The 26,863-nt window shown below is 37.8% G+C and overlaps 1 protein-coding gene and 1 long non-coding RNA gene across 2 annotated transcripts in view; one reads left to right on the plus strand and one right to left on the minus strand.

The window, feature by feature from the left end:
• OSTM1 (osteoclastogenesis associated transmembrane protein 1) overlaps positions 1-17,748 on the minus strand; it is a 40,900-nt gene extending 23,152 nt beyond the window's left edge. The window contains exons 1-3 of the mRNA XM_047859832.1: positions 17,260-17,748; positions 11,881-11,995; positions 373-470 (exon numbers count right to left, since the gene is read on the minus strand). Of these exons, the coding sequence (XP_047715788.1) occupies positions 373-470; positions 11,881-11,995; positions 17,260-17,661 (615 nt within the window). The 5' untranslated portion in view covers positions 17,662-17,748. The remainder of the gene's footprint in view (positions 1-372; positions 471-11,880; positions 11,996-17,259) is intronic.
• Positions 17,749-17,896: 148 nt separating this feature from the next.
• Positions 17,897-24,998, plus strand: LOC125166266 (uncharacterized). Its single transcript, XR_007152420.1, has 2 exons — positions 17,897-18,119; positions 23,068-24,998. It is a non-coding gene; the product is annotated as an uncharacterized LOC125166266 (long non-coding RNA).
• Positions 24,999-26,863: the final 1,865 nt, after the last annotated feature.

Here is a 26,863-nt window from a genome sequence, read left to right on the forward strand (position 1 = left end):
TTACATAATACCTTTTGCATAAACAAAGTCAAGGTAAATTACTGTCAGAACAACATCGTGTTTTAATTAAACAATGACATACCTAAGTTACTGTGTTCCATACTCAGTGTCTCATTGGATCCTCACTACAAAATACTTGAAGGCAGGCAGGATAGATTTTGTTGTTCCCACCTTATAAGTAAGAAAACTAAAGTTTTGATGATTTGCCTAAAGGCTAGTAATGTAAGAATTTAGCAGATATCCAGGTCCACTTACTCTTCTACATTGTATGTCTAGATAAATATCAATAATTAATGGTAAAACATTTTTAAATTATTCATCACTCATTTGTACAAGGCATCATTTTAATTTCAAGTATCATATATAAAATACCTGAAGGTTATGCTCAAAGCAGGTCAAAGTGTGATTAAATAGACTGAGGAAATATAGCGTGCTATTTGACAATTCTTCACTTGTGTTCGTTAAACAATCTGTCAAACAAACAAAAATGTATATTAATATATCTCAAGAAACAATTATAAACTGTCATTTATCTCTCAAGCTATCATATTCTGTTTCAAACTATAGTAATTCTTTATTCAAACAAGCATTATGTGTTCCACATACATGAAGCTTACCCCTTTTAATTTCTAAAAGATATTTTTTCATATCATAAACATTTTCACAAAAATCTTAATCACATATTCTCCTCTCTCTATAAAAACAATATACCAGAGCAACTGTAGCTTAGTTGGTTAAGTGTCTGACTCTTGGTTTTGGCTCAGGTCATGATCTCACGGTTTCGTGGGTTGGAGCCCTACATCAGGCTCTGTGCTGACAGCACTGTGGAGCCTGCTTGGGATTCTCTCTCTCCCTCTCTCTGCCGCACCCCCCACCCACACTGTCTCTTTTTCAAAATAAATAAACTTTAAATATTAAAAAAAAAACACTACATCAAATAAAATTTAAATTGATTTTTGATATGTTACAAAGTCTTAATCGTGAACATCAGTTATCAAATACTGACTTAATAAGCGTACTTAGTGCTGTGTAGGCATAAAGACTGTGTATCCTACATTCATTTAATCTAAATTTATATGCTTTTTGATCCTGTTTTGTGCCAAATATAGTAGTACTGTGTCTCTTCCATCTTCACTAGTGAGTCATTTACTGCATCTAACAGGATCAACCTTTTAAAATTTGCTCTTTTGGACTGGATATTGTATGTAAGCAATGAATCACAGGAATCTATCCCCAAAACCAAGAGCACACTGTATACAGTGTATGTTAGCCACCTTGACAATAAATTATATTTAAAAATAAATAAATAAAATTTTGAACAATAAAATAAAATAATATAAAAAATAAAATAAACTTTGTTCTTTTGGAGCACCTGGGTGGCTCAGCTGAGTCAGGTTGAGCACCTGACTCTTGATTTCGGCTCAGATCATGGTCTCAAGATTTGTATGATCGAGCCATGTGTCAGGCCCTGAGCTGGCAGCACAAAGCATGCTTGGGATTCTCTCTCTACCTCTCTGTATGCCCCTGCCCTGCTCATGCACACATGCTCTCTCTCTCAAAATAAATAAACACTTAAAAATAAATAAACCTTAAAAATAAATAAATAAATAAATTTGGTCTTTCAAATCTATTGTGAGTTATGGGAACAGAGAAACTAGATGGTAAGAATTTTGCCTAAAAAATACTGATAAAGGGGCTTCAAGTAAAGTCTGGAAACAGAGATAATTATTTTACGTGTTTTTTTTAAATCTAAAATAAATGATATTGCTCTGCAACTTAATACTCTTACTTAACATTAGCTCGAGTTCATTCCTTTCGCTTTCCATGTATCTAGGTTGTAGGTTTGAGTGCCTGGCTCTATATCCTGAAACTTGTGGCCAGCCATTTCAATCTCATTCTCTGAGAATCCTTGCCCTCCTTACATTACACACACTCACAAACATTTCCAACCCTAGACAACCTCCGTTTACTTCCTCTACTCCCAATTCTGTTTTGTAGCACACTATTATAGAAAATCTTAAGGTTATATTAAGGGACTCAATTCTAAATTCTAGTCATAGGGCCACAAAAACTTCTTACAGGCACCCTACCAATTATTCTACAAGGGATGTTCCAAATATTTTCTATTCTCTAGTACCTACTCCATTCTACTCTTGTCCTCCTTGATTTCAACTGATAGCCATATATTATACCCACTCAGGGCCATCTAATATGATGTCTCTCAACTGAGAGTGGAGAGACAGGATAGGAAGCTATTGCAATTATCCAGAAGGTAGCAATGCAAACAGAAAGAATTCAATGGATAAGAGATAAACTGAACAGGTAGTGAAGGGTACTGGAATACAGTCACCTCAAAATATGCCTCTGGGGCATATAGATTATTTTGAGCTAAAGGTCACTGATAACCAACAGAAGCAGGAAAAAAAGCTCTAAAAACAGGGAACATGTTATGTTTTATAAATGAAATTTACATTTGGAGGGAAATTTCCATGTGTAAAATGTCTCCCTCAGGGTGTAAGGAAGAGGAGGACTCTTAACAACACTTACAAATGCAGAAGGCTCTGATGTAAATCTGCACTAATAACCCTGGTTTACCATACCTTTTCTGGTTCTCAGAACTTGCCTCCTCCACTCAGAAGTCCGAAACCTGTTTTCTTTTGATTAACCTAACATGATATAGAAGCCCAAATTCTAACCATCCCTTTGGATTACTTCCGTATGTTACTCCCCTTATGGGGTGTTCCCATGTGTCCATGTGCAAAATACATGTTAATAAACCCTTGTTTTTCTCTTCTTAACGTGTTCTCACCTGATCTAATCTACAAAGTTCTAGCAAGAGAACCTAAAATGGGTAAAGAAGTTTTTTCGCTCCCCTACAAGAGACACTAGTGTATCACACACTATGATATATGCATGTACTGTAATTCTTATAATATTAAGAGGCAAGCATTACCATTATCTCCATTTTCTAAATAAGGAACAGAGGTTTAGAGGAATTAAGGAAGTTGCCTATGGCTACGAAACTGGTAAGTAATGACCTGAAATTTCTACTCAGTCTGATTCCTGAGACTGCATTTTCAAATACTGTGAAATTAATATTCACATCTACATTCTAAACCATTAAAGTTCAATACTGGGAATCAACAAATACAGGCCACTGCTCCTCCTTCCATAAGGAATAGATATCTTACACCACGCAGGGATTCAGGCAGTGACTACCAACTGATCAGTTTAGGCAACTGTGATGAACAGTAAATCTGCTGAACAGGGCAGCAACCAGCACTCTAAAAAACTCCTTTGTGCAAATTAGAAAAACATCCTCTCTGGGTAGATAGATTACAAAACGGCACACTCCTGCCTCCAGAAGCTGAGCTGGAATTAAGCCCCATTCCTCTCCTCATCCCCTAGTGCAGGGCTTGGTGTGCACCTGGTATACATGAGGCCCTGCTACTGAACCTAATCCTAGAGTCTTTGCCTCTCTGAACTCCTACACTCTACATTCTCTGCATCTTTATCTTCTCAAGAATGTAAGCCCCATTCTGACTGTTCACCCTTATCATTTAAAAATCTGAGGGATGGGGCGCCTGGGTGGCGCAGTTGGTTAAGCGTCCGACTTCAGCCAGGTCACGATCTCGCGGTCCGTGAGTTGGAGCCCCGCGTCAGGCTCTGGGCTGATGGCTCGGAGCCTGGAGCCTGTTTCCGATTTTGTGTCTCCCTCTCTCTCTGCCCCTCCCCCGTTCATGCTCTGTCTCTCTCTGTCCCAAAAATAAATAAAAAACGTTGAAAAAATAAAAATCTGAGGGATCCCTTCACAAATTAGGAAACAGCCAGAGAAATAAAGTAATATACTGAAGATCATACATTGAGTTAGTAAGGCACTGCGATACAAAATATTCTTTCAAACTTTTAATTAAGTATTTTCTTAATTATACCACTCTTTCTTTACTGCTTAAAAATGTTACTCCATCTGTCAGCTTTCGAAAAGTTCACACACTAAATTCTTTTTTAAACAAATATAACTTAAACCTCTCTTAATCCTGGTGTAGTGTCATCACAAAATCCTTTTATGCATGAGGCAGTATATATACAAAAAACACAACTACAAACATGCAGAATGTATTGGCCCAAGAGATTAAAACAGGTTTTCAGTTCTTGTAGTTGACATTTTGCAGGGAGCAGAGGGAATACAATTTCACCCATAGCAATTGCACATCTGTGTTAATGAGCCATGTCATGGCACTTGACACACACATTAGAGGGATAAATGGGGGGGGGGTCCCTGTTCTGCCTACAAAAACAGTAGAAAGCACATGAATATGGGAGAGCAGTGGCAATTTCTTCGATACAAAGTACATAACTGAAATAATTTTTATTAAAAAGTAATTTATAGGATAATTATGGAAAATAACAACAAATGAAAAAATAATTTATAAAGGAAGCTTCTCTGAACAAAAGAACTTAATCTCTTCTATTTTACTGACAGCCATTCCTTTTCATTTACAATAACATGAAAATTAAACTAAAAGCTAATACAGACTGGTCATCTTGTTAAGTACCACATTAACGCAGTACCGTCAAAATTTTTTCAGTGATCATTAGACAGTGGTATTATAAAGCACAAAGGAGTTCATTCATACAATAGGGTTAAAAATGTCTTCATTATTAAAGAGCCCTGACTTTCTGATTTAAAATAAAGGAGCTCCAGTAAAATTTCTCTTTTGTGCTTTTGTAGGAATTGGAAGCATAATGTTATAAGCAGTGAGAAGCTATATATTTTATAAATTAGTAAGTTAGGGAATATTAGTAATAATAAAGCTTCCTATAAGCACCAAGTGAAGTGGTTATTATGAATTTTCCACATCTCAGATGATCAATGTAGACTCATCAAGGACAGATTAGCATAGCTTCTTTCTTAGTGAGGGCTCAAAGCATCAGCTCAAGAGGCATTCTTAAAGGTATGGAGGATTCAAGTTAAGATACAGAGACCTAAATCATCATGACAGAAATTATTATGCACCTTTAGATAAAATATTTGGCATCCATTAGGCATTTGTATAAAGATCTTTGCTGTTTTACAAAACTAGTTTTATAAAGAACAGAGACAATTACCAATTTCTGAAAAAAAGGGCAAGCTTCAGAAAATATAGTATAAACTCCTAGAACTTTGTGCCTCAATAACGTAATTAAGTTTTAAGTATGAAAACAAAGACATTTTAAATTGTAAGACACAAAATAAGTGAGTCTAATGCTTAGCAAATTACCATGTAGATAAAATATGTAAAAGAGGGGTTCTGGTTAACTGACCTTCTGAAAACCATGAAGTTTTATTATTGACTTTTAAACAATTAAAACATAGTAAGTGAAGGGTGATAGAATATGCCATTCCAAAATATGCCTCTTTGCCGTAAGGATTGTTTTGAGCTAAAGTCACTTGAAAAATAGCAAATGCAGAGAGCTTTCTGTGAACTGCCCTTAACTGCCTAAAGACAAATCTTCCAAAAGAAACTCAACTGGCATAAATCCCTTCCCTGGGAATTTCATCAACTAGTTAAGACTGACTGTTACCACAGGAAAGGAGACCGATGGAGCAGAATCCGGAGTCCAGAAATAAACCCCAGCATATACAGTCAACTATGAGCTTAATTCATAGAGAAGAATGGTGGTTGCCAGGGGCTAGAGGAAATAGGGAGATATTAGTCAAAGGATACAAACCTCCAGTTATAAGATGAGTAAGTTCTAGGAATCTAGTGTACAGCATGGTGAGTATAGTTAACAGCACTGTCATATATTTACATACCTGAAAAGTTGCTAAGAGAGCAAATCTTAAACATTCTCACCACAAAAAAGAAATGATAATTATGTGACATGTTGGAGGTATTACCTAAACCATGGTGGTAATCATTTTCCAATATATATCAAATCAATACACTGTACCTCTTAAACTTATATCTCAATTGTATGTCAATAAATTGAACAAGGAAAAAGAAAAAACAAAGAACCAAAACACTTTATCATAAAACAATCAATGGTCTCATCAAAGTTTGTGATCCTGGTAATTATTCAACTGTCATATGCATAGGATAACTAAGAAGCATGTTGATAACAAGGCTATCTCTATATCAACAATATACTTCTGATAACTGCTGTAAAATTCTGTACAGGAGAGGGGTGCCTGGGTGGCTCAGGTCTGATCTCACAGTTCGTGATACCAAGCCCCATGTTGGGCTCTGTGCAGACAGTGCAGAGCCTGCTTGGGACTCTCTCTCTCCCTCTCTTTCTCTGTCCCTCCCCTGATCGTGCACGTGCTTGCGCGCTCTCTCTCTCTCTCTCTCTCTCTCTCCCCCCCCCCACTCTCTGAAAATAAATACTTTAAAAAAAGAGAAATATTTAAAATTCTGTAGACAAGAAATTTTGATATATTTCCTTTACTACTTAGCAGACATTCTCCACAAGAACTAGTTTCCATGTTATATGTAATGTGAAATGTAAGAGCTGAGCTCTTTACACTTTGACTCTCCATCTGTTTCCAAAACCATCTTTCCTACCAAGACTAGTATCATTCAAAGACATAGCAATTCTAAAGATAAAAGAGATGGGAGTGGTACATGGATGACATTCTATTTTTAATTGGGTTTCTAGCCTTCCTTTCATCAACTAATAACTGCAGAGACTTGGTATCAACCTGAGCTAGATCAAGTAGAAAGGAAAGGTGGATTTTGGCAGTGTATTAATTTCAATAATATTTTTAAAACAATATTTTAGATTTTACATTTTTACATTTTAATAAGATTTTATAACTTTTTATTTTTGTATTTTAAATAATTCTTTTTAAAAAATAGCCTCTTAAATTCACTTAAAAAGATTTTTACCTATATAATTATTACAGTTTTGCATTTGCTAACAGAGAAGTTGGGGAAAAAATAGTCATTTTATATCAAAAGATACATCTATACAAAATGGATCATATAGTGGTTTAAGTTTCCATTAAAAACAAATTTTTAAAACACATCAGTAGCTTTTGCTTACTCTTTGTAATTTTTTTCCTTCCTTTTTTACCTTTTAGGTGCTAGACTAAATAGACTCCATATTATTCACCATTAAAGATCCCTACTGCTGGCCTCACCTATAAGGGGTATATTTGCAAATTTAATAACTAGATCATCAAAAAAAAGTAATGGAAACAAATGGATTAGTGGCTTAAGTTTAATAATTTCACACAAATTCTGAGAAAACTGAGCAGTCTTTTTTTTTTTTTTTTTGGTATTTAAATAAAAAGGTAAATAATCCAGAAAAAATTTTTGAGAATTTATATTGTGATTTTTATGTATATACTGTAGAGGAGAAAAATAATTTTCCCTCTATTCTTCTAAGTTCTCAGCTGAGGCTCCTGTAACAAAAGACAGATAACAGGAGAAAAACAAACAAATTTATTAACTTGTATCTCTCACATATACATGGCAAACATGAGTAACTCAAAGAGATGGCTTAGAATGTAGGCTTAAATGCCACCTTCAGCTAAAAACAAAGTAAGGAGAGTATGAGGGAGGCCAGTTACGAGGAAGTGACCAGGAGAATCATGGTAAACAAGTGTAAGGTTTGTTATGCAGATACATGTCCCTGTCTTCTCCATTTTTAATATTCTCTTGTGAGTTGGAGTCATCATTTTCTTGGTACAGAGAAGGAAATACTCTTACAAATGGAGATTTCCTTTATAAATATAAATTTCCCTTGTAAAAGGGTTACTTCTACTCTGTCTTCAGAGCTTCTCCTGTGTCTGCTGTTTATCAAAATAATTAGCTCAAAATAATCCTTATGCCAGAGGTGTATTTTGGGGTGGCATATTCCGGTCTCCTACAATACAAAATTACAACATCCAGGCAAACTTCTGACCAGGCAATCCCTTTAAAATTATAACATGTCTGTTGTCTTCCATTTATTAAAAGAGTAAACACCCCTTGTATTCTTTTACATATTTTTAAAGGTCAATGATTTAAAAAACAATGACTGGGTAGGTAGGTAGGTAGGTAGATTTTCTTTCAAGTGAACAAGTAAATGGAAGACTTTATTATCATTCACCAAGAAAATAAAAGAGTAAAGATCCCATGAAATTAGTGTTTTAACAGATCTGCTTGCTAGAGATGCAATTTCATGAGAACCTGATGCTGGATCATTGCTAACAGTAACATTTTTCTATAAAATGTGCAACTCTGGTGCCTTCTTAGTGCACTGGATGGTGCATCAGTCTCATGGAAAATGTGCAACTCTATTAAAAATTTTTTTCACATTATCTAGTTTTAATTTTATGTAGTATTACTTGTTCTTTATAGTATTTTACATTTATATTAGTAAAAGATTAGACTTTCCATAATATCAAGCACATATATAGCATAAATGTTAAACTTTTGTGGGCTAATTAAAATATATTTGCATTTCTTAGAGATTGTGCAATGAATCTGTCAAGCACTACTTTAAAAAACTAAATTAGGCATTAACTCGTAAACACCATCTATTCAGATGAACAATCTTAAAGCCTTTTGAATTTAGTTCTAGACTCTGGATCTGCAGTTCATCTATACTCTCCGAACCCTCACTCTACCTCATAAGGCTTATTGTGAAGCTCAAATGAGACAAGGGCTACAAAATTGAGAAATTTTATTTATCTATCCATCTATTTATTTACTTTATTTCTAAGATTTTATTTTTAAGTAAATATCTACACCTGATGTGGAGCTTGAACTTAAAACCCCGAGATCAAGAGTCACATGCTCTACCAACTGAGCCAGCCAGGCGCCCTGAGAAATATTAACTGCTAATTTGTTGCTCAACTTCTTTAACTCCTCATTTTTTCTTTCCTTCCTATTTCTTCCTCACTACTTTGTAAGAGAAGATTATGCTGCTCAAGTAAGAATGCTTTATTAAATTTTGGTAAAAAATTAGAAGTTATTTGAACAATTCCTTAAAATTTTCAGAAAGTGTTCACATTATCTTTATTAAATACATTTGCAAAGAGCATAATTAGAAGAGTTTCCAGGTAATTTTGGTAGAGATTATTTAATTCTAGTTAAGATGATTATTTTAGAATGTCCAAGAGAAAACAGTTGAGGGAGTACATATTTATAGAACTACTTTTTTTCCACTTAAAATATAGAATATAAGTTACAATGAAAGTTTAAAATGTGAATGAAAAACGAATGGAAGATAATTTTTTTAATGCATAATGCTAAAAAAGACTGACTACATCTAACATATAAATAACCTAAATTTGGACATTTTGTTAAAATTAAAAAAAAAATTTTTATTACGTTTATTTATTTTTGAGAGGCAGAGAGAGACAGAACATGAGTCGGGGAGGGGCAGAGAGAGAGGGAGACAGAATCAGAAGCAGACTCCAGGTCCTGAACTGTCAGCACAGGGCCCAATGTGGGGCTCAAACTCACGAACCATATGATCATGACCTAAGCCGAAGCCGGATACTCAACCCACTGAGCCACCCAGGCGCCCCTCTGATAAAATTTTTAAATGTATTTTTGAATAGGTATTAAACGCATATGGCATAAAATCTAAAGGGTACAAATATAAGTACAATGAAAACTAAGTCTTCTTAGTTTCCTAATTCCTCAAAAGATGTCATACTTCTCTGCACCTTGCTTCTTTCACCTGACCATATGTCTTGGCCAAATTTTAATTAGGAGGTAAGCATTTCACTTGTTGTTCAAAAGAAGTTTACTTAAGGAATATTTACAATATAGGATGGGTCACAGGAAAACAAAGGTATCCTAAGAATTTATTCTAAAGAGTTTTATAACTACCATATTAAGTAAATATGCAGCAAAATGTTTTCTTTCTTTTTTAATTAACTGGAGAAGAAAGCTGCTTTGCATTAGTGAAGTCTTTGTCACAAAATATCTTTTTTTGTTACAAAATATCTTTTAAACAAAAGATGCTTTGCCTCTCAAGTATAAAAGTTAAGTCATACCATTCAAAAGAATTGAAATCCAATACGTATCCCATTTACTCTAGTTAATTTTAAATTACTTATAATTAGCATATTTTTTATATTAATGGATTTTTTAAGGTTTTAAGAATACTTAAAAACAATTCTCCTATATAGGTTAAGTAAACTCTGTTCAATCATTTTGAATACCAACTGTATACAAATTCTGTTCAATCATATTCATACTAGAAATTTTTACACTAAAAAAGTAAAGCTTTTGCTTTAAAAAAGGCTGTCAGCCAAGTCTCTGTTCAAATTACCATAAAATCTGAATTAACAGAGACAAAGTTAAGAGAGTCAATAAAAAGGAAAAAAACTTAGCAGGGGTCTTTTTGCCATTTACAGTTTTTCTCCTATGAACTAAACAAAAAGACATGTCCTTAGAAAAGTTAAACTCATTAATGACTTACATAAAGGTACACAGATTTTAAATCCTATGGATTTCCCCTGCCCATGCCCTACTTTGTGTTTTCTCTGCTTCTTGCCTAAACTATTATAATAACTTGCTCACTGGTCTCTCTCTTCCTCTTCCAATGGGATTCCATAAAAAGAAAAAATAAAGGGTCTTTGTAGTAAAAACAAACAAAAAAAAGCTACAGATAGTGACTGTACTTACCATGGTGAGCACTGAGTAATGTATAGAATTGTCGAATCACTAAGTTGCACCCCTGAAACTAACATAACATTGTAGGTCAACTATACTTCAATAATAATTTTTTAATAAAATAAAGACAACAAAACAAAAACAGCTTGGAAAGTCCTAGGTTAAATGTTAAAAAAAAATTTTTTAACCTACAGTAGTCCTTACTGCCTTTAATATTCCATGTGTATTGTGAATGCCCAACATACTATAGTATATAACCATTTCTTAACGTACTGGTGATAAACTACTGCGTCAGTCAAGGTCCTACTTTCCTTTTCCAACTTTATCTCCCATTGTGCTTCCAGACCCTGGAACGCTACAACTCTGACACCTCTGTGCCTCTCTGTCTGTGGTGCCTCACCCTCTGCAGTGTCCTTCCTGTCATCTCTACTTCTTGAAATCACACCTAGCCATAAAGGAATAGGATCAAAAGGTACCTACTCTAAGAAGTCATTTCAAATTCTCCCCAATGTATTTTCTATATCCCCCAAGTATTCGATAACTTTATTAAAGCATTTATTTATCTACCTTAGGGTTATCCTGTAAATATAACTTTCTTCATCACTAATTTATAAGACATGGAAAACAAAAACTGCCTGGTACACAATTGGTATTCAAAACACTTACAAATTGAAACAGTGGTTTTAATTTTCCCCAAGAGTGCCTGAAAATAGATCTCACTGTATTATACAAATACACATAAACCTGCAAAACTGGTAGAACAGATGTTATCACCTCCCACCACCTCCATTTGACAGATTATAATCATCATCATTATTATAGTAAACAGTTAACATTTCTTCAACATTAACTATGTGCCAGCTACCCACCTAAGTTCTTTACATAATTTTTTTCACTTAATCCTAAAAACAATCATATAAGGTAGGTTCCCATTATTGTCCCCAATTTACCCCCAAATCAGATGAAGAAACTGAAGCTCCAAGGGGTGAAGTTACACGCCCAAGGTCTGACTGCCAGTCAGTCAGGGTCAGCAAGTGGCAGACCTTAGCATGAAGTCCAGCTCTGACTACTAAGCTCATCCTGTTAACTGCTACACTTTTCTGCCTTTCAATATTTGCCCAAGTAATTCCCACTAATAAACCATGACGCTAATTGCAGTTCATTTAAACTTGGTAATAAAAGGTATTATCTAGCTTCAAAGATCTCAAAATTCACTAAAATAAAATCTGACATCTATACTGTTGAACCATAACTGCAACATGAAAATGAAAGAATTACTTACTTGCACAATTTGCCTTCTGCCATGTGGAGTTAAAAAACTCAGACAGAATCACAACTATCTGCATTCTATCTGCCATTAAGAGGCTTCTGGCACAACTATGACTCTCTGACGTATTCTGTAACAACAACAAAAAGGTAGAAAAATATAATGAGTACTTTTAGACTTCCTAAACAACAACATAAGGCAAAAGTTCTCATAAAAATAATTAAAGGATTAGAAGCATTTTAACTGTTTGATATAAGCAAATAATGACATAATTAATAACCATAATAAAAGCAGCTAATATTTACTGGTACCAGGTTCACTAGCAAGGGAAGAAAATCTTTGCTTCTTAAATAAATATTTGCTTCTATTAAACAATCTCAACCATTTAGGGCCAAATTGTGTCTTGTTTCTTGCTTTTTACACATAGGAAAAAATTCTGGAAGGCTTTCATCGAAATGTAGCACTGGCATTATCTCTGAATAATGGAAATATGGTGATTTTTATTTTCTTTTTTGCCTCATTTACGCTGCCTAAATTTTTCTACAATGAACATATATTATTTACATAATTTCTTTAATCTCGGTAAGTGATCACACATTTGAGTTTTATCTTCTGGGCAACTTTTGGTGCAAAAATCTTATAATCCACAAGACAATGTGACACATCCAATTTGTACCCAAATAGTTTATACCCAGATAGAATGAATATGCTTTCCACAGGTCATCTGAATAATAAAACTCACACTATGCAAATAAATAAATCCAAGTCCCTAAACTATTTGATCCTTATCTATTCCTTTTCCCCTTTGTCCCAAGAAAGGAATTAAGTCATGCTGACCCTTCATTCTTTCAAGGCTATTTAACTCCTACTACTTACCAGGCACTGTAAGAATCCTGGAGTTTTGAGAACACAGAAAGTGTAAGGGAATGCCATAAACACTGGGACTTCAAGAACCTCCCCGGATTAACTACCAAGTCTTGTCAAGACTACATTCTACATGGCTCTGAAATCTGTCCATTTCTCCCCATCACAATGGTCTAGCCACCATTTACCACATCACTGCAAGAGTCTCTTAATTCACCTCTCCACACCTGCTCTTCCCCTACCCTCCTCAGTCTGTTTCCTCCACTTTCTCTCATGTAACCAGGATGGTTAATGTACGAATCTCATCGTGTCATTCTACAGAATTAAACCTCTCAATAACATCGCACTGCTTCAACATCAAAGTCTAACCCTTAAACATACTCCCACCAGGCCCACATGACCTGGTACCTGTCTACTTCTTCAGGCTCAGGTCACAGGTCTCCTTCTGGCTCATAGTACTTTGAGTTCTTTCTAGTGCTCAAACACACCAGACTCAGTCTTCACACCTGTTACTTCTTTTGGACGTATACCTTCTCTTCCCTGCCCCACACCCTCCCAGATCTTAGGTATCAGCTTTAACCGCTGACCACTCTACCTACCACCAGCCCTAGTCAAGATCAGCTCCCTTGTTATATGCTTTGGTAGCATCTGGGTTTTTTTTTTTTTACTTGGCAACACTTATCACACCTGAATTAAGTAATTACTTATATTATAATATAGTTAATGCCTGTTTTCCCTACCAGACTACAAGGTCTGCTCATTCACAGCTATATCCCTAGTAACTACCACTGGCCTGCATATAATACTCAATAATTTTCTTGAATGAATGCATTAGAAGCATTATTTTCTGATTGCTAATGAAAGATACAGATTATTATGTTATTCTATGTTGATTCTCCCCCTATATTCTTAAGAATTTGTGTATTAATCTATACTGAAAAAAGTATGTTGACCACTTCCAGATACATACCCCTAATCACTAGCACCTTCATAAATACATATACATATCTATCCATATCTATATCTATCTATGTACACTTTAGACAAACCAAGCAGAATGAGATAGAGCTAAGCAATTCAGAGTTTGGGGGTGGGGGGCAAAGCATCCTGGCAACTTCTCTGAGGATGCTGAACAGCTCAATGAAACCACCATCCATTTAAATTAAAAGAAAAAAATACTGACTGTAAGGAAGAGGGAATCAGTCAGTTCTGTATTCTTTACCTTCAGATAATAAAACCATATGCAGGCCTTGTCTCAATAATTCTAAGAGGAACTGATAAGAAAACAGAATTCTTATCAGACAATTCTATTATAGTTAAATGAATTAGCTTCCTGTACCAGAGAAACAGCTTGCTAATTTCTACCTTAGATTCTTTTTCTCCTTGTTATACTCCCCTCCTCTCTCAATCAACCCATGGACATGGATTTGGCCTAAAGAGATGATAAAGGATATCTTGTTCAAAATTCAGCTCATAGGTTTTCTCTGATTAATGCCCCCTTGCTCTGTTCCCTCCTTTAATTCAGTATCTCCTTCACCCTTCTGCTGTAAATTGCTATTGTATGAATTATAACATTCACATTGATGATTTTTTTTTTCCTTTTTTCTTTTTCACAAAAGAGGTTTATCTCTCCAACTGATAGTTTGGAGCTTGGGCCTTATCCTTCTTTTCCTCCTGTATCGTTTTACCAGCCCAATATTTAAAAATACCATGTCCCGAATTAAACTCATTTAAATGAAAGACTGAGTTTATGTGAGTCAAAGAAAATACATTACTCTTGAGAAAGACCCCCTCCGTGCCCGCCCCCCCACACACAGAAAGGACAACTGATTCCTTCCAGTTCACTCATAAGAAACTCAGAACACTTTTTTTCCAGAAGTTCATTATTACACATGATGATTCAATTCCAGAACCAATCCAAGGAAGCCTATAAAATCCATGAAGTGGGGTGCCTGGGTGGCTCAGTCGGTTAAGCGTCTGACCTCAGCTCAGGTCATGATCTCACAGTTTGTGAGTTCAAGCCCTGCGTCAGGTTCTGTGCTGACAGCTGGAGCCTGGAGCCTGCTTCTGTTCTGTCTGTCTGTCTGTCTCTCTCTCTCTGCCCCTCCACCGCTCATGCGTGCTCTCTCTCTCTCAAAAATAAATAAACATTAAAATCCATGAAGTAACTCAGAACTGTAAAAATCATGCTTCTGAGCTAGCAAAGCACATCTAGCTCTACTGAGGAAAGGGAAAGAGGTCAAGGTCTAGGATGTTAGGAATTCCAGGTTGGGTAAAGGGTTTTTCTGCCTTTTTAAATCTCTTTACTCTCTTCCTTTCACACAAGGATGAGGTGAGTCCGGTGCCCAGATCCACTGGTAGAATCTGAGAGGCACCTAGTAAAAAAAAAAAAAAAAAAAAAAAAAAAAAGAATCTGAGAGGCACGAATGAAAGGAAGGAAGTTTCTGCCATCCCCTACCCAAGGAAGTCTCTCTTGGGCAGTGAGGAATTCATATGGAAATTCATACACAGAATGGGTGATGGGTACCACTAGAGTTTGAGAGTTTGGGGTAATTTTTTAACTTTTTCTTAATTCCACTGTATCTACACAAATGAGGAAAGCATTTGCTCCCTCAAAAGATCCAAGCTTTGCATCATGATTCAGTCTTGTTGGCCACAAAACAACTCACTTAATTGCTCAAAACAGATATGATGTCATGTCATACTTTGCTATCGTGACAGGGACGAGTCTTGGGTGCTATATTTTAAAATCATAGGAATATAGATAGATGGATAGATATCCACCTTGTTACACCTAACAGAAGTATGCCTGAAAAATACTGAAGCCTAAGTTTAAGCTATGTTAAAATTAAACACAAATGGAGACCAGACTTGAATATTCCCTGATCAGGCAAAGCCAGTTTAGTCACACAAACAAAAACTTAATTTAGCTTACTTTGCAAGACAAGTGAAGCTATCTTGACCTGGGCTACTTCTTGCTTATCCTTTTGAAAATCATAAGCCAGACTTAAACTGTCCTCCCAAATTGATATGAGGTAACCACTAACCAATTCTCTTTCAGAAAATTCCTATGAAAAATAAAAAGAAAATTCCTATATTGTAACCAACGCTGTGAAGAATTAACAGTCACCATTCTATACTATGTAAACTGCTTTATAATAGTGTATCTCTGAGCCTCATTCCATGTTTTGGTTTGAGTGCTCCCAGTTCATACTGCCTTTTTTGGTGTGTGCACAATAAATTTTACTAATTACTACTTTGGTGATTCATTGGTTTTAATTGTTTTTTTCCAAACTTGACAACTACCTTTAAAACTAGCTCTTTACAGGAAGATTGACCTCATATTTATTTAATGCAAATAAATTTCCTATATATGTTTAAAAAAAAAGATTTACCTTAAGGAATATCAGGCTGACTTAAAGCAGGATGCAATTCTATATAAGTTTTTGTCAAATCAACTATGATTGATGAAATAATTCCAATCACATTTTCGTGAGACTACTTGTCCCCTCGATACAAGAGGAACTTTCCCCCTCCACAACCCTAATGTCATTCCTCATGTTTTTCCTTTACAAGGCATATCCGGCCCACACCTCATGACTCCTACCAGCCCTGACACTCTTATCCTTTCCTACTCTAGACCCTATAAAATTTCTTATTAGTTAGGAACACGTATTCTTTCTCTTTCTTTCTTCCTTCCTTCCTCTTTTCTATTAAACCCTTCACAGGACCTACCACATGACCAGAAAAGCACTAAGGGTATCAAGAATGGAGGGTAGATATATCATTTCCTAAAATTTTAACTCCCATTTACTGAGAACTATTACTATGTGCTAGTTTTCTAAGAGCTCCTTTCATCTTACAGATAAGAATACAGACAGAGAATGTAAGTAATTTGCTCAGAGTATACGGCTAAAAGATGAAATTTCATATGTCAGCTCTTGTAATTCTTGTAACAGTCACAACAGGCGGCTGTTTTTTCCATCTTACCGAGGGGTCTATACTAAGTCTATACTAAGTCTATACTACATAAGTCCATACTAAGACTATAAATAATTAATCCAAGACCAAGCTGCTATAAAGTAGTGCATCTGATATTTTCTGGCTACCAAGCTCAATCTTCCTAACCACTGCCATACTAGAGTTTCTCCACTCTACTTGGAGTTTCAGGAAAGGGTCCTTTCTGGGAACACCAAGTAGAGATGGGAAGAAGCTGTATTGGAGTGGGGCGAAGAGGGTAGAGGGAAGGGAAAGGAAAAGTAGGGTTAAGGGTGTAGGAGACCCAAGAAAAACCATACCTATCTGCAAATATGTACCAAGCTGCCCAACAGCAGCTACGGAGGCAAAAATCGAAACTCCAAGCCCTATAATGCCACCCACTTTTCTGATGCCCCAAATTCCACAATCCCAGTCCAACCCTTTTTTCTTACAAACAGGAAAACTGAGCCCCCCCCCCCCCGAGTTACCATCATTACATCCTCCTTTCCCAACCCTCCACGCCGGAGGTCCAGGGGGTGCTCCGCTACCCACCCCCACGGCTCGACTGATGTTGTCCATCTTGTTCGCGACCTGTTGGAAGAGGGGATAGCAGGTCTGACAGAGGCGCACCGGCCGGGCGCTGCGCACTAAGCACCCGGTCAGCTCTGCGCTGCTGTTGGCGAAGTCCAGTAACAGCTCCCGACACTCGGGATCCAGATCCGGCAGGTCCGGGGGTAACGACAGTGGCCCCAGCCTTCCGCCCTGCAGCAGGGTCAGGGACAAGTCCTCCACCTCCAGCAACTGCTGCTCCGACAGGAGGTCGTGGAGGACCCTGTGGGGGCTGCTGACCACAGCGAGCGCTCCCAGACCCAGCCCCAACCACAGAAGCGGCACCAGCAGCAGCCGCCGCAAAAGCAACGACCTCCGCCACGCGACTGGCGCGTCTAGCTCCATCGCGGGGTCCGCAAACCCCAAAGCACTCTACCCGCCTCTCCCCCACGAGCCGGCGCAGCTGACGGCCGTCGCTTCCGGCTTCCTTGGGCGCAGGCCGCGAACTGGGTCACAAGGCGCGCGCGTCATGGCCCCGCCCCGGCGCGCGGCGCCCCGCCCCATTGGCTGCCGAGAGCCGCGCGCGCGCTCGTGCAGAAGCGCGCGCGCAAAGGCAGGTTCGCGCTCCTGGTCGGCTACAAGCACCTGACGGAGGGGATGCGAGACCGAGGGTGGCGTCAGGCTGTGGACCGCAGAGCAGAGGCTCCCCACCCTGTGAATACAGGCGTCCAGCGCTTTGAACAACTGAATCTCGGGGGTCTTGGCCCTCTGTCGCCCACCGCTTTGGGATTCCCTGCGTTCTAGAAGTCTGAGGAGTTACTTCACACAGCAGAAAGAGGGACGGCCTCCGCCGTGAGAATTACGTGAGTTCCCCGAGAAAGCCTTCCGGCAGGTGCCTTTGCAGGTTTTTGCTTGGTGGTTTCTTAGCATAATTTCCTCCCTCATCCTATTTGGAAGGAGTAATAACGTCTGTTAATTATTTCGGGTAGGGGAGCCCAGTGGCTTCCGAGCTTTTTTTTCCTTTTAACTTCAAAGTGTCAACATCAGCGTTGTCCAATAGCCTTTCTGCGATAATGGAAAAATTCTATATCTGCATTTTCTAATACGGTAGCCACTAGCCACTTGTGGCTGCTGAGAGATTGTGACTTAGCTACGGCGACCGAGGAAATTAATTTTTCATTGAACTTAATTTAAATGTAAATAGTCCCATGCGGCTAGCGGTGCCGTGTTGGAGAGCGCAGGTCCCAAGTTCTCTCCCAGTGCAAGCCTGGTCCTAAGGTGGCTAATGTCCGGGTTTGCTTGGTACTTGGAGGGGTTCGCGAGGTGCAGCACAAACCTGCAGCCAGGGCAAAAACCTGGGAAGTCCTGGGCAAACCGCGTAACTGCAAGCTCCCGATTTCTGACATGCCCGAGGCCATGGGAGAGGCCACTCCAAGGAGCGCGCCGATACCACTGCTGGGCTGCAGGATATAAGCTAATGACCTGGAAAACGGTTTTCTGACAAGTATCTGACGAACACGTGTGGTAGAAAAAGTATTTCCTGGTGTTTTGTATCGTCCTGCTTTCATTTCTGCCTTGCAAAATTGCAGGGCTACTGTACTAGCTCCCATTCAGCTTATGGTGCTAATTTATGTTTCTGAGCATTCTTAAAGTTTTTAGCCAGTCTGTTCGGTTATTGTTTTGTATTTCTAAATTTGCTCGTGATGGCTAAATTTTGCTCCATTTTCTTTAGCGAGAAACTGAATTAGTAGGAAATTTGACTTACGTAACGATAAATGTATTTCCAGAGAAATAAGAAGAGAAAAAATGTCTTAATTTTCTCAAATGTTACCCTGTCACGTTTAGGTCTTTCTGTGTATTTCTGTTTCTATGTATCTAAGAGTTCTTTCAGGCATCATCATGAGTAAAATGTTTAAACTCTGAAAAGTAATGTAGCACAATCAACAGCATGACAAAGGCACATACTCTCTGACCCAACAAGTCCACTTCTAGGAATTTATTTTAAACATATACTAACCTTGTATAGACACCATGACTAACTGCAGTATTGTTTGTAATAGTTAAAAAAAAAAAAGGCTAAAAGAGAATGTGAAAGAAATCACGTTTTCCCCTTCCCTTCCTGGAACAAAGGGTGTCAGAGAACAGGTAAGAAGAGGAGGACAGGGGTTCCCGGCTGGCTCAGTGGGTAGAGTGTGGGACTCTTGATCTTGGGGTTGTCAGTTTGAGTCCCATGATGGGTGGAGAGATTTTTTTTTTTTAATCTCAAAAAAAAAAAAGAAGAGGAAGAGGGCATTAGAGGATAAGGAGAAAGCATCAGCCTGATACAGGTATTGGATCATGAGTAGAGTAAGAAGAGGGGCGCCTGGGTGGCTCAGTCGGTTAAGCATCCGACTTCAGCTCAGGTCACGACCTGGGTGGCGCAGTCGGTTAAGCGTCTGACTTCAGCTCAGGTCACGATCTCGCGGTCCGTGAGTTCGAGCCCCGCGTTGGGCTCTGTGCTAATAGCTCAGAGCCTGGAGCCTGCTTCCAATTCTGTGTCTCCCTCTCTCTCTGCCCCTCCCCCGTTCATGCTCTGTCTCTCTCTGTCCCAAAAATAAATAAACTTAAAAAAAATTTTTTTTTAAAATGAGTAGGGTAAGAAGAGTTTCCATGCAGGGGAGGGGGCAGCAGTGAGTGGGAGTCTGCTTATGTTCAGAAGGATTGATCAAATAAGTAAATATATTAAGGATAATGAAGGTCCAGTTTCTCACTCTCAGAGAAGGGAGTTACAAATATGAAAAGAGAGACCAGTAGAATGAACTCTGTAGTGTTGGATTAGAATTAGCAATATCAGTGACTGGACATACATATAGATATAGAAATAAATATAGTTGTATATGGGTGTGTGTGTGTGTGTGTGTGTGTGTGTGTGTGTGTGCATTTTCCCTGGCTTTGTCCACTGAGAAGGCCTGGTAGCAGAGGCACCCCATTAATAATAATGAGCACATATTGGGCCCATTATTGGGTGGTAGCTTCTAAATATTATTCTCCCCTAAAGGAAACTAAGAATCCTTGGAGAAATAAATAACTGATTCCACCACTGGGGCAGCGGAAAAACACAAGTTTAGCCTGGATCATGTTGTTGTGCCAGAAAGTAAGAAAGTGATCAAAGAATTGATGGGGGGGGGGGGCGCGCCTGGGTGGCTCAGTAAGTTGAGCTTCCGACTTTGGCTCAGGTCGTGATGTCACTGTGAGTTCAAGCCCTGCGTCGGGTTCTGTGCTGACAGCTCAGAGCCTGCAGCCTGCTTCAGATTCTGTGTCTCCTCCTCTCTCTGCCCCTCCCCTGCTCTGTCTCTCTGTCTCTCAATAATAAATAAACGTTAAAAAAATTAAAAAAAAAAAAGAATTGATGGGGACATGAAAACAACATACAGCTTGAATAGGCTCCCCCTGGCCAAACCTGGAACATTTTGAGCATCAAAATAATATTGGTCAACATGTAATAATCCATTGAATAAAACAGGAAACCGCAAGCCTATATTGATACATTTTTTTAGGTTTTATTTATTTTTGAGAGAGAGAGAGAGAGAGAGAGAGAGAGAGAGAGACAGGGAGGGGCAGAGAGAGAGGGGGAGAGAGAGAATCCCAAACAGGCTCTGCACTGTGAGTGCAGAGCCCAACTTGGGGCTTGAACCCACGAACTATGAGATCATGACCTGAGCCAAAACTGAGAGTTGGATGCTCAATCGACTGAGCCATCCAGGTGCCCCGCCTATATTAATGTATTTAAATGAATGAATAAATTGAATATTTAATGAGGAATAAGATATTTACATATTTTAAAAGTTCCTCCCCCCAAAATACTTATTAATTACAAATGGAAAAAAAATGATAAATTTATAGTGGAGAAGTCTGTCAGATCCCACATTAATCAAATGGTCAACATGAATAGCATCCAATTGGATAAATAGAAATTGTATGCCACCTGATGGAATGTAGTTAGAAGATCACAACATCACTTCTATTATATTCCTGCCGAAGATACATGACATGATGCTAATATGAGAAAGCATCAGACAAATCAAATTAAGGTTCACTCTATAAAATAGCTAGCTTGTAATCTTCAGAAGTGTATGGCTATAAGAGTCAGGGAAAGATTGAGGGACTGCACCTGACATAAAGGACATTATTGGAAAACTAGTGAAATTTGAGTAGAGTCCGATAATTAGATGGTAGTAATATATAATGTTCCTGATTTTGATAATTATATTGTGTCCATGTAAGAAAACATTTTTATTCGTAGAATATATATATAGAAAAGCATTCAAGAGTAATCGGATATTAGGTCAGCAACTTACTTAAGTATTCTGCTGGGTGGGACAGAGTTGTAGGGAGGTTATTGTAAACAGACTTTCAGACTTTTAGCTTCAGTTTACCTACATTTTCAAAGATACCTCAGGTCCTGTATTTCCCATGTTTCTTGAGAATTCTATAATGTAATTCACTTGCTTTTTTTCCACCATAGGCTTAGGATTCAACTATTCCGGTTCTGCTAAATCAGTTGTCATTAGTCCAGTTGCTTTCCAGCTTCCAGTAGTCTTATTTTATTTTCTCTCCTCCTGCTCTCTATGTCTTTGTGTGTCAAAAATCTTTTTACTGTCATTTTGGTGGGATTTCAGGAAGGAGCAGATCTAACCATGTATTCAACTTGCTATCTTAAATGGCAGTTTCCTCTGTTTTACTTCACTCTTTAGTAAAGTAATTAGAGTGTGTCTTATGCCCCCCACCTTCACCCATTAGCTGATAACCTCATGGAGAATATGAACTGTGTCCTGTTTATATTTGTATACTCAAGTACTTGCCTTAGTAAAGTACTCAGTACACTTGTTACATTGAATTTACATTGTAATTCAAATGTACATCTGCTTTAAATGGTTTTTCCATTGATACATCAGTAGAAACTTATACTTCTATTTTCCAAATTCTCTAATATGCAAAAAAAAAAAAAACCCCACAGTAAGTTAACTCCTAATGCCCATAAACTTTGCATGCCTGACTGGAATGACCTGAACACATGGAACATGTAAATCATATTCACTCATTACACTTTGCAAAGAGTCTCATGTATTCACTCTGGTGACCAATCTCATTTCCAAATCTCCAACCCCAAAATAGAGTACTTTATAGCCTCTGCATTGGGGTATTTTTAAAACAATGAAGTTTAATCACATTTACCTGACAGATTATCTGGTTATAAATGTATATTTCTCTTAGATGAATTTTATTAGAACTTTAACTTTGTATCAATATATTTTTAAATAAATATCTCCTCAATAAAGAAATGAATAGAGGGGTGCCTGGGTAGCTTAGTCGGTTAAGCGTCCAACCCTTGTTTTTGGCTCAGGTCATGATTTCACAGCTCATGAGATCAAGCCCTATGTTGGGCTCTGTGCTGACAGTGCACAGCCTACTTGGGATTCTCTCTCTCCCTCTCTCTTTCTCTCTGTCCCTCCCCACTCGCCCTCTCTCCCTCTCTCTCTAAATAAATAAAAACTTTAAAAAAAGAAATATTCATGAATATGTGTACTCCAGTATTTGTATATTGTGAGTGGCCAAATTCTGATCATTGAATCCATTTCCCAATAACAGGAAGACTCATGGTTAATTAGATATATAACATATGGTGCTTTTTTTCTCCTATAGCCAGAATTCATGAGTCCAGGAAGCAAGGGGTAACAATGGGAATGGTAAATCTCACTATTAACCCTAATAATTCACTAGCACAATTTTGCTTCCTGTCCCCATGACCTTATTTATGTTCCACTGGTCTAGAGGTCTTTGTTCCAAGGGGAGGAATGTTTCTACCAGACGATACAACAATGATTCCACTGAACTGGAAGTTAAGACTGCCGACTGGCCACTTTGGGTTCCCCATGTGTCTGAATCAACAGGCAAAGAAAGGAGTTACTGTGCTGGCTGGGGTGATTGATCCTGACTACCAAGGGGAAATTGGACTACTCATCCACCATAGAAGGAAAGAAGAGTATGTCTGAAATACAGGGGATCCCTTTGTATTACCACGCCCTGTGATTAAGGCCAATGGAAAACTACAACAACCCAACCCAGACAGAACAACTAATGGCTCACATCCTTCAGGAATGAAGATTTGGGTCACCCTAACGCTAAAAAATCATGCATGACCACCTGAGATGCTGGCTGAAGACAAAGGGAAAACAGAATGGGTAGTGGAAGAAGGTAGTTATAAATACAAGCAATGACCATGTGACTAGTTATAGAAGTGAGGACTATAATTGTCATGAGTATTTATCCTTACTTTGTTATGCATGTGTGTGCGTGTATTTCACAAATACCTTTGTTTTCTTCCCTGTTGTATTTCCTTATCATATAATGTAAGATATATTGACTTTATGTCATAATATTTAAGTATTGTTAATTTTACATTATAGAATTTGAATTATGGGATATCAAGAAGACTGAACATCATTCAACAATATTACCTCCCTTTCAAGGGAAAGGGTTAGTATGTTTTTGGTTTATGCAAGATATTATATCATGTTAAGTAGAATTATGACCTTGTTATTGTCGTTATTTAGAGATTAAATTTGGTTTAAGGAGATGCATATGGGTTCCAAGTTGACAAGGGGTGGACTTCTTTCTGATGGTTAATTGTATATATCAACTTGACTGGGCCATGGAGTGCCCAACATTTAGGCAAACATTATTTGGGTTTGTCTGTGAGGGTGTTTCTGGATAAGCTAACATTTGAATGAGTACACTGAATAAAGCAGATTGCCCTCCCTAATTTGGGTAAGCTTTACTAAATCAATTGAAGACTTAAGTAGAACAAAAAGGCTGGGTCAGAGGGGACTCCTCCTCCCTGATTGCTTTGAGCTGGGACATTGATTTTTTTTTTTTTCTGCCTTAAGACTTGAACTGAAACATCAGCTCTTCTTGGGTCTTAAGTCTGCAAGCTTGTGGACTGGAACTGAAACCATTGGCTGTTCTGGTTCTTAGGCCTTCCGACTCACAATGTAACTACACATCAGCTCTTCTAGGTCTGTAGCATGCCAACTGTAGATCTTGGGTCTTTTCAGCCTCCATAATCATGTTAGGCAATGCTTTACAATCCATCTCTCCTCCCCACTCTCTCTATCTATATCTAGTTCTCTCTCTCTCCCTCTCTCTATATATATCCTATTGGTTCTATTTCTCTGGAGAACCCTGACTAACAGATATATTTTAATTATATATTGAAAGGTGATTGCCCTACTTAAAAAATCTTATTGTTCAATGCTTATTAATAACCATATATGGATTTTATGTATCTTTTGATAGTTTCAAAGTATGTTTTATTATTATTTGTTATCCATTTAATTTGTTGGGATATATAGATTGCTAAAGAAATGAATAAGATGCTATTTCTATACAGTATGCCTTCTTTAAATCAAGTTTTAAGTATTCTTCAAGAAGCATAGAAGGATGATAACAAGTAGACTTGCTCCAAATGTTGCCATAGGTGAACTGGACAACATGAACTTCCTGAGACATGGACATTCATAGACTTACCTTGTTTGTAACATTTGCTTCCTTCTGCCTCTGTTGTCATGTACACAGTGAACGTGACTTACTTACAAAGAAGGCAGTGTCAAATTGTTTGCTATGTTTCTTTTGTAACGGATTTTATTTTTCTTCCAATTTTAGTCCTGCCTAATTGTTCCATTCAAGTAAAGTCATTTAATCTCTCCTGTTCTGATTGATACTTTAATTATCCAGGTTTAACCAGCTGTGTCCACCTCAGCCTTTTATGAAGAAAGGAGAGCTGTGGTTTCTGAATTTGAGTAATGAAACTATAGGCAGGATCATTTTTTTCTCCCCAAAATTAGAGAAAGAAATTACCCACAAAAAGAGTACCATGGGGGTGGTGGTTGCCTATCCAGTCCCCTTTATTAGTCTCTTAACATTTTAAAGACAATGACAGTTATTTAAACTAATTACTTGAGTGGCACCTGGGTGGCTCAGCTGGTTAAGCATCTGACTCTTGATTTCTGCTCAGAACATGACCTCACAGTTTGTGAGTTCAAGCCCTACATTGGGCTCCACGCTAATGACAGTGCATAGCCTGCTTGAGATTCCCTCTCTCTCTGCCCCTTCCCTACTTGTTCTCTCTCTGTGTCTCAAAATAAATAAATAAACTTTTAAAAATAAAATAAAATAAAATAAAATAAAATAAAATAAAATAATGACTTGAGAGGCACCTGGCTGGCTCAGTTGGTAGAACATGCAACTTTCAATCTGGGGGTTGTGAGTTTGAACCCCATGTTGGGTGTAGAGATTACTTAAAAAAAGGAAAAGAGATTGGGGCACCTGGGTCGCTCAGTCAGTTAAGCGTCCGACTCTGGATCTTGGCTGAGGTCATGATCTCACAGTTCATGAGTTTGAGCCCCACACTGGGTTCTGCACGGATGGTAAGGAGCCTGCTTGGGATTCTGTCTCTCCTCCCTACCCCTCCCCCACTTGTGCACGCTCTCTCTCTCAAAATAAATAAGCTTTAAAAAAAAAGATTATATGATGATGAAATGAGTTAAAAAAGTAATTACTTGATTTTATAGCAAAGAAATATATATGCATATAAATATTATATATAAATATACTATATTATATATAAATATATATACATATAAATCTTGGACTTGTCAGATCTCATTTTGACTCCTCTGGAGCACCTCGATTGTATTCCTAGATCTTCAGAGACTGGATTCTATGTGCATTTGAAAATAACTACTAGCTGAAGTGATAGAGGCAATAATGTGACTGTAGAACTAACAGGTAGGCTTCTATCAAGACAGTCTATCTCTTGGCTCACTTTTGGTTTCAAGAAACAGAAACCAACTCAAGTTAACTTAAGCAACAAGTGGAAAATACAAGAATGAAACCAAGGCCATGTCTCAGGGATGAGACATTCTCTCTTTGTTCCACTCTATGTATCTTAACTACCTAATCTTCGTGGTAGAAAATATGACTGCAAAAAATGTTTTTTATATCTTCTGCATTTAAAGATTTCAACCTAAACACAGACCAGATCTCTTACTCCCCGTTCCAAATTTTCCAAGACTGAATCTCTGTGCAGTCCAAACTGTATCTAACAATGTTAGGGGACATAATTTATAACCATGGCTGCTTGGAGACTATCCTGTGACTATGTAGATAAGGGGAAAGGGAGAAGTTTGCAGAGAAAGGAGAGCCGATGTCAAACTTAATAGGGGTCATTTGCAAGACCCTTCACTTTCCTCCTAATGGAAAATTGATATTAAACAGTACCTTAGGTGCACCTGGGTGGCTCAGTTGGTTGAGCATCCAATTCTTGATTTCAGCTCAGGTCATGATCTTATAGTTCATGGGATCAAGCCCTGCCATGGGCTCTGCACTGATAGTGTGGAGCCTGCTTGGGATTCTCTCTCTACCTGTCTGCCCCTCCCCCACTTGTGCTTTCTCTCTCTCTCTCTCAAACAATAAATAAATAAACTTAAAAAAAAAAACACAGCTTGCTGGAGTCCATGTTGAGGAAGAGGAAATGGATGGTGTAAAAAGTAGATTGGGTAAAAGGAAA

This window comes from Prionailurus viverrinus, chromosome B2 (genome assembly GCF_022837055.1).
Source record: "Prionailurus viverrinus isolate Anna chromosome B2, UM_Priviv_1.0, whole genome shotgun sequence".
Lineage (NCBI taxonomy): Eukaryota > Metazoa > Chordata > Mammalia > Carnivora > Felidae > Prionailurus > Prionailurus viverrinus.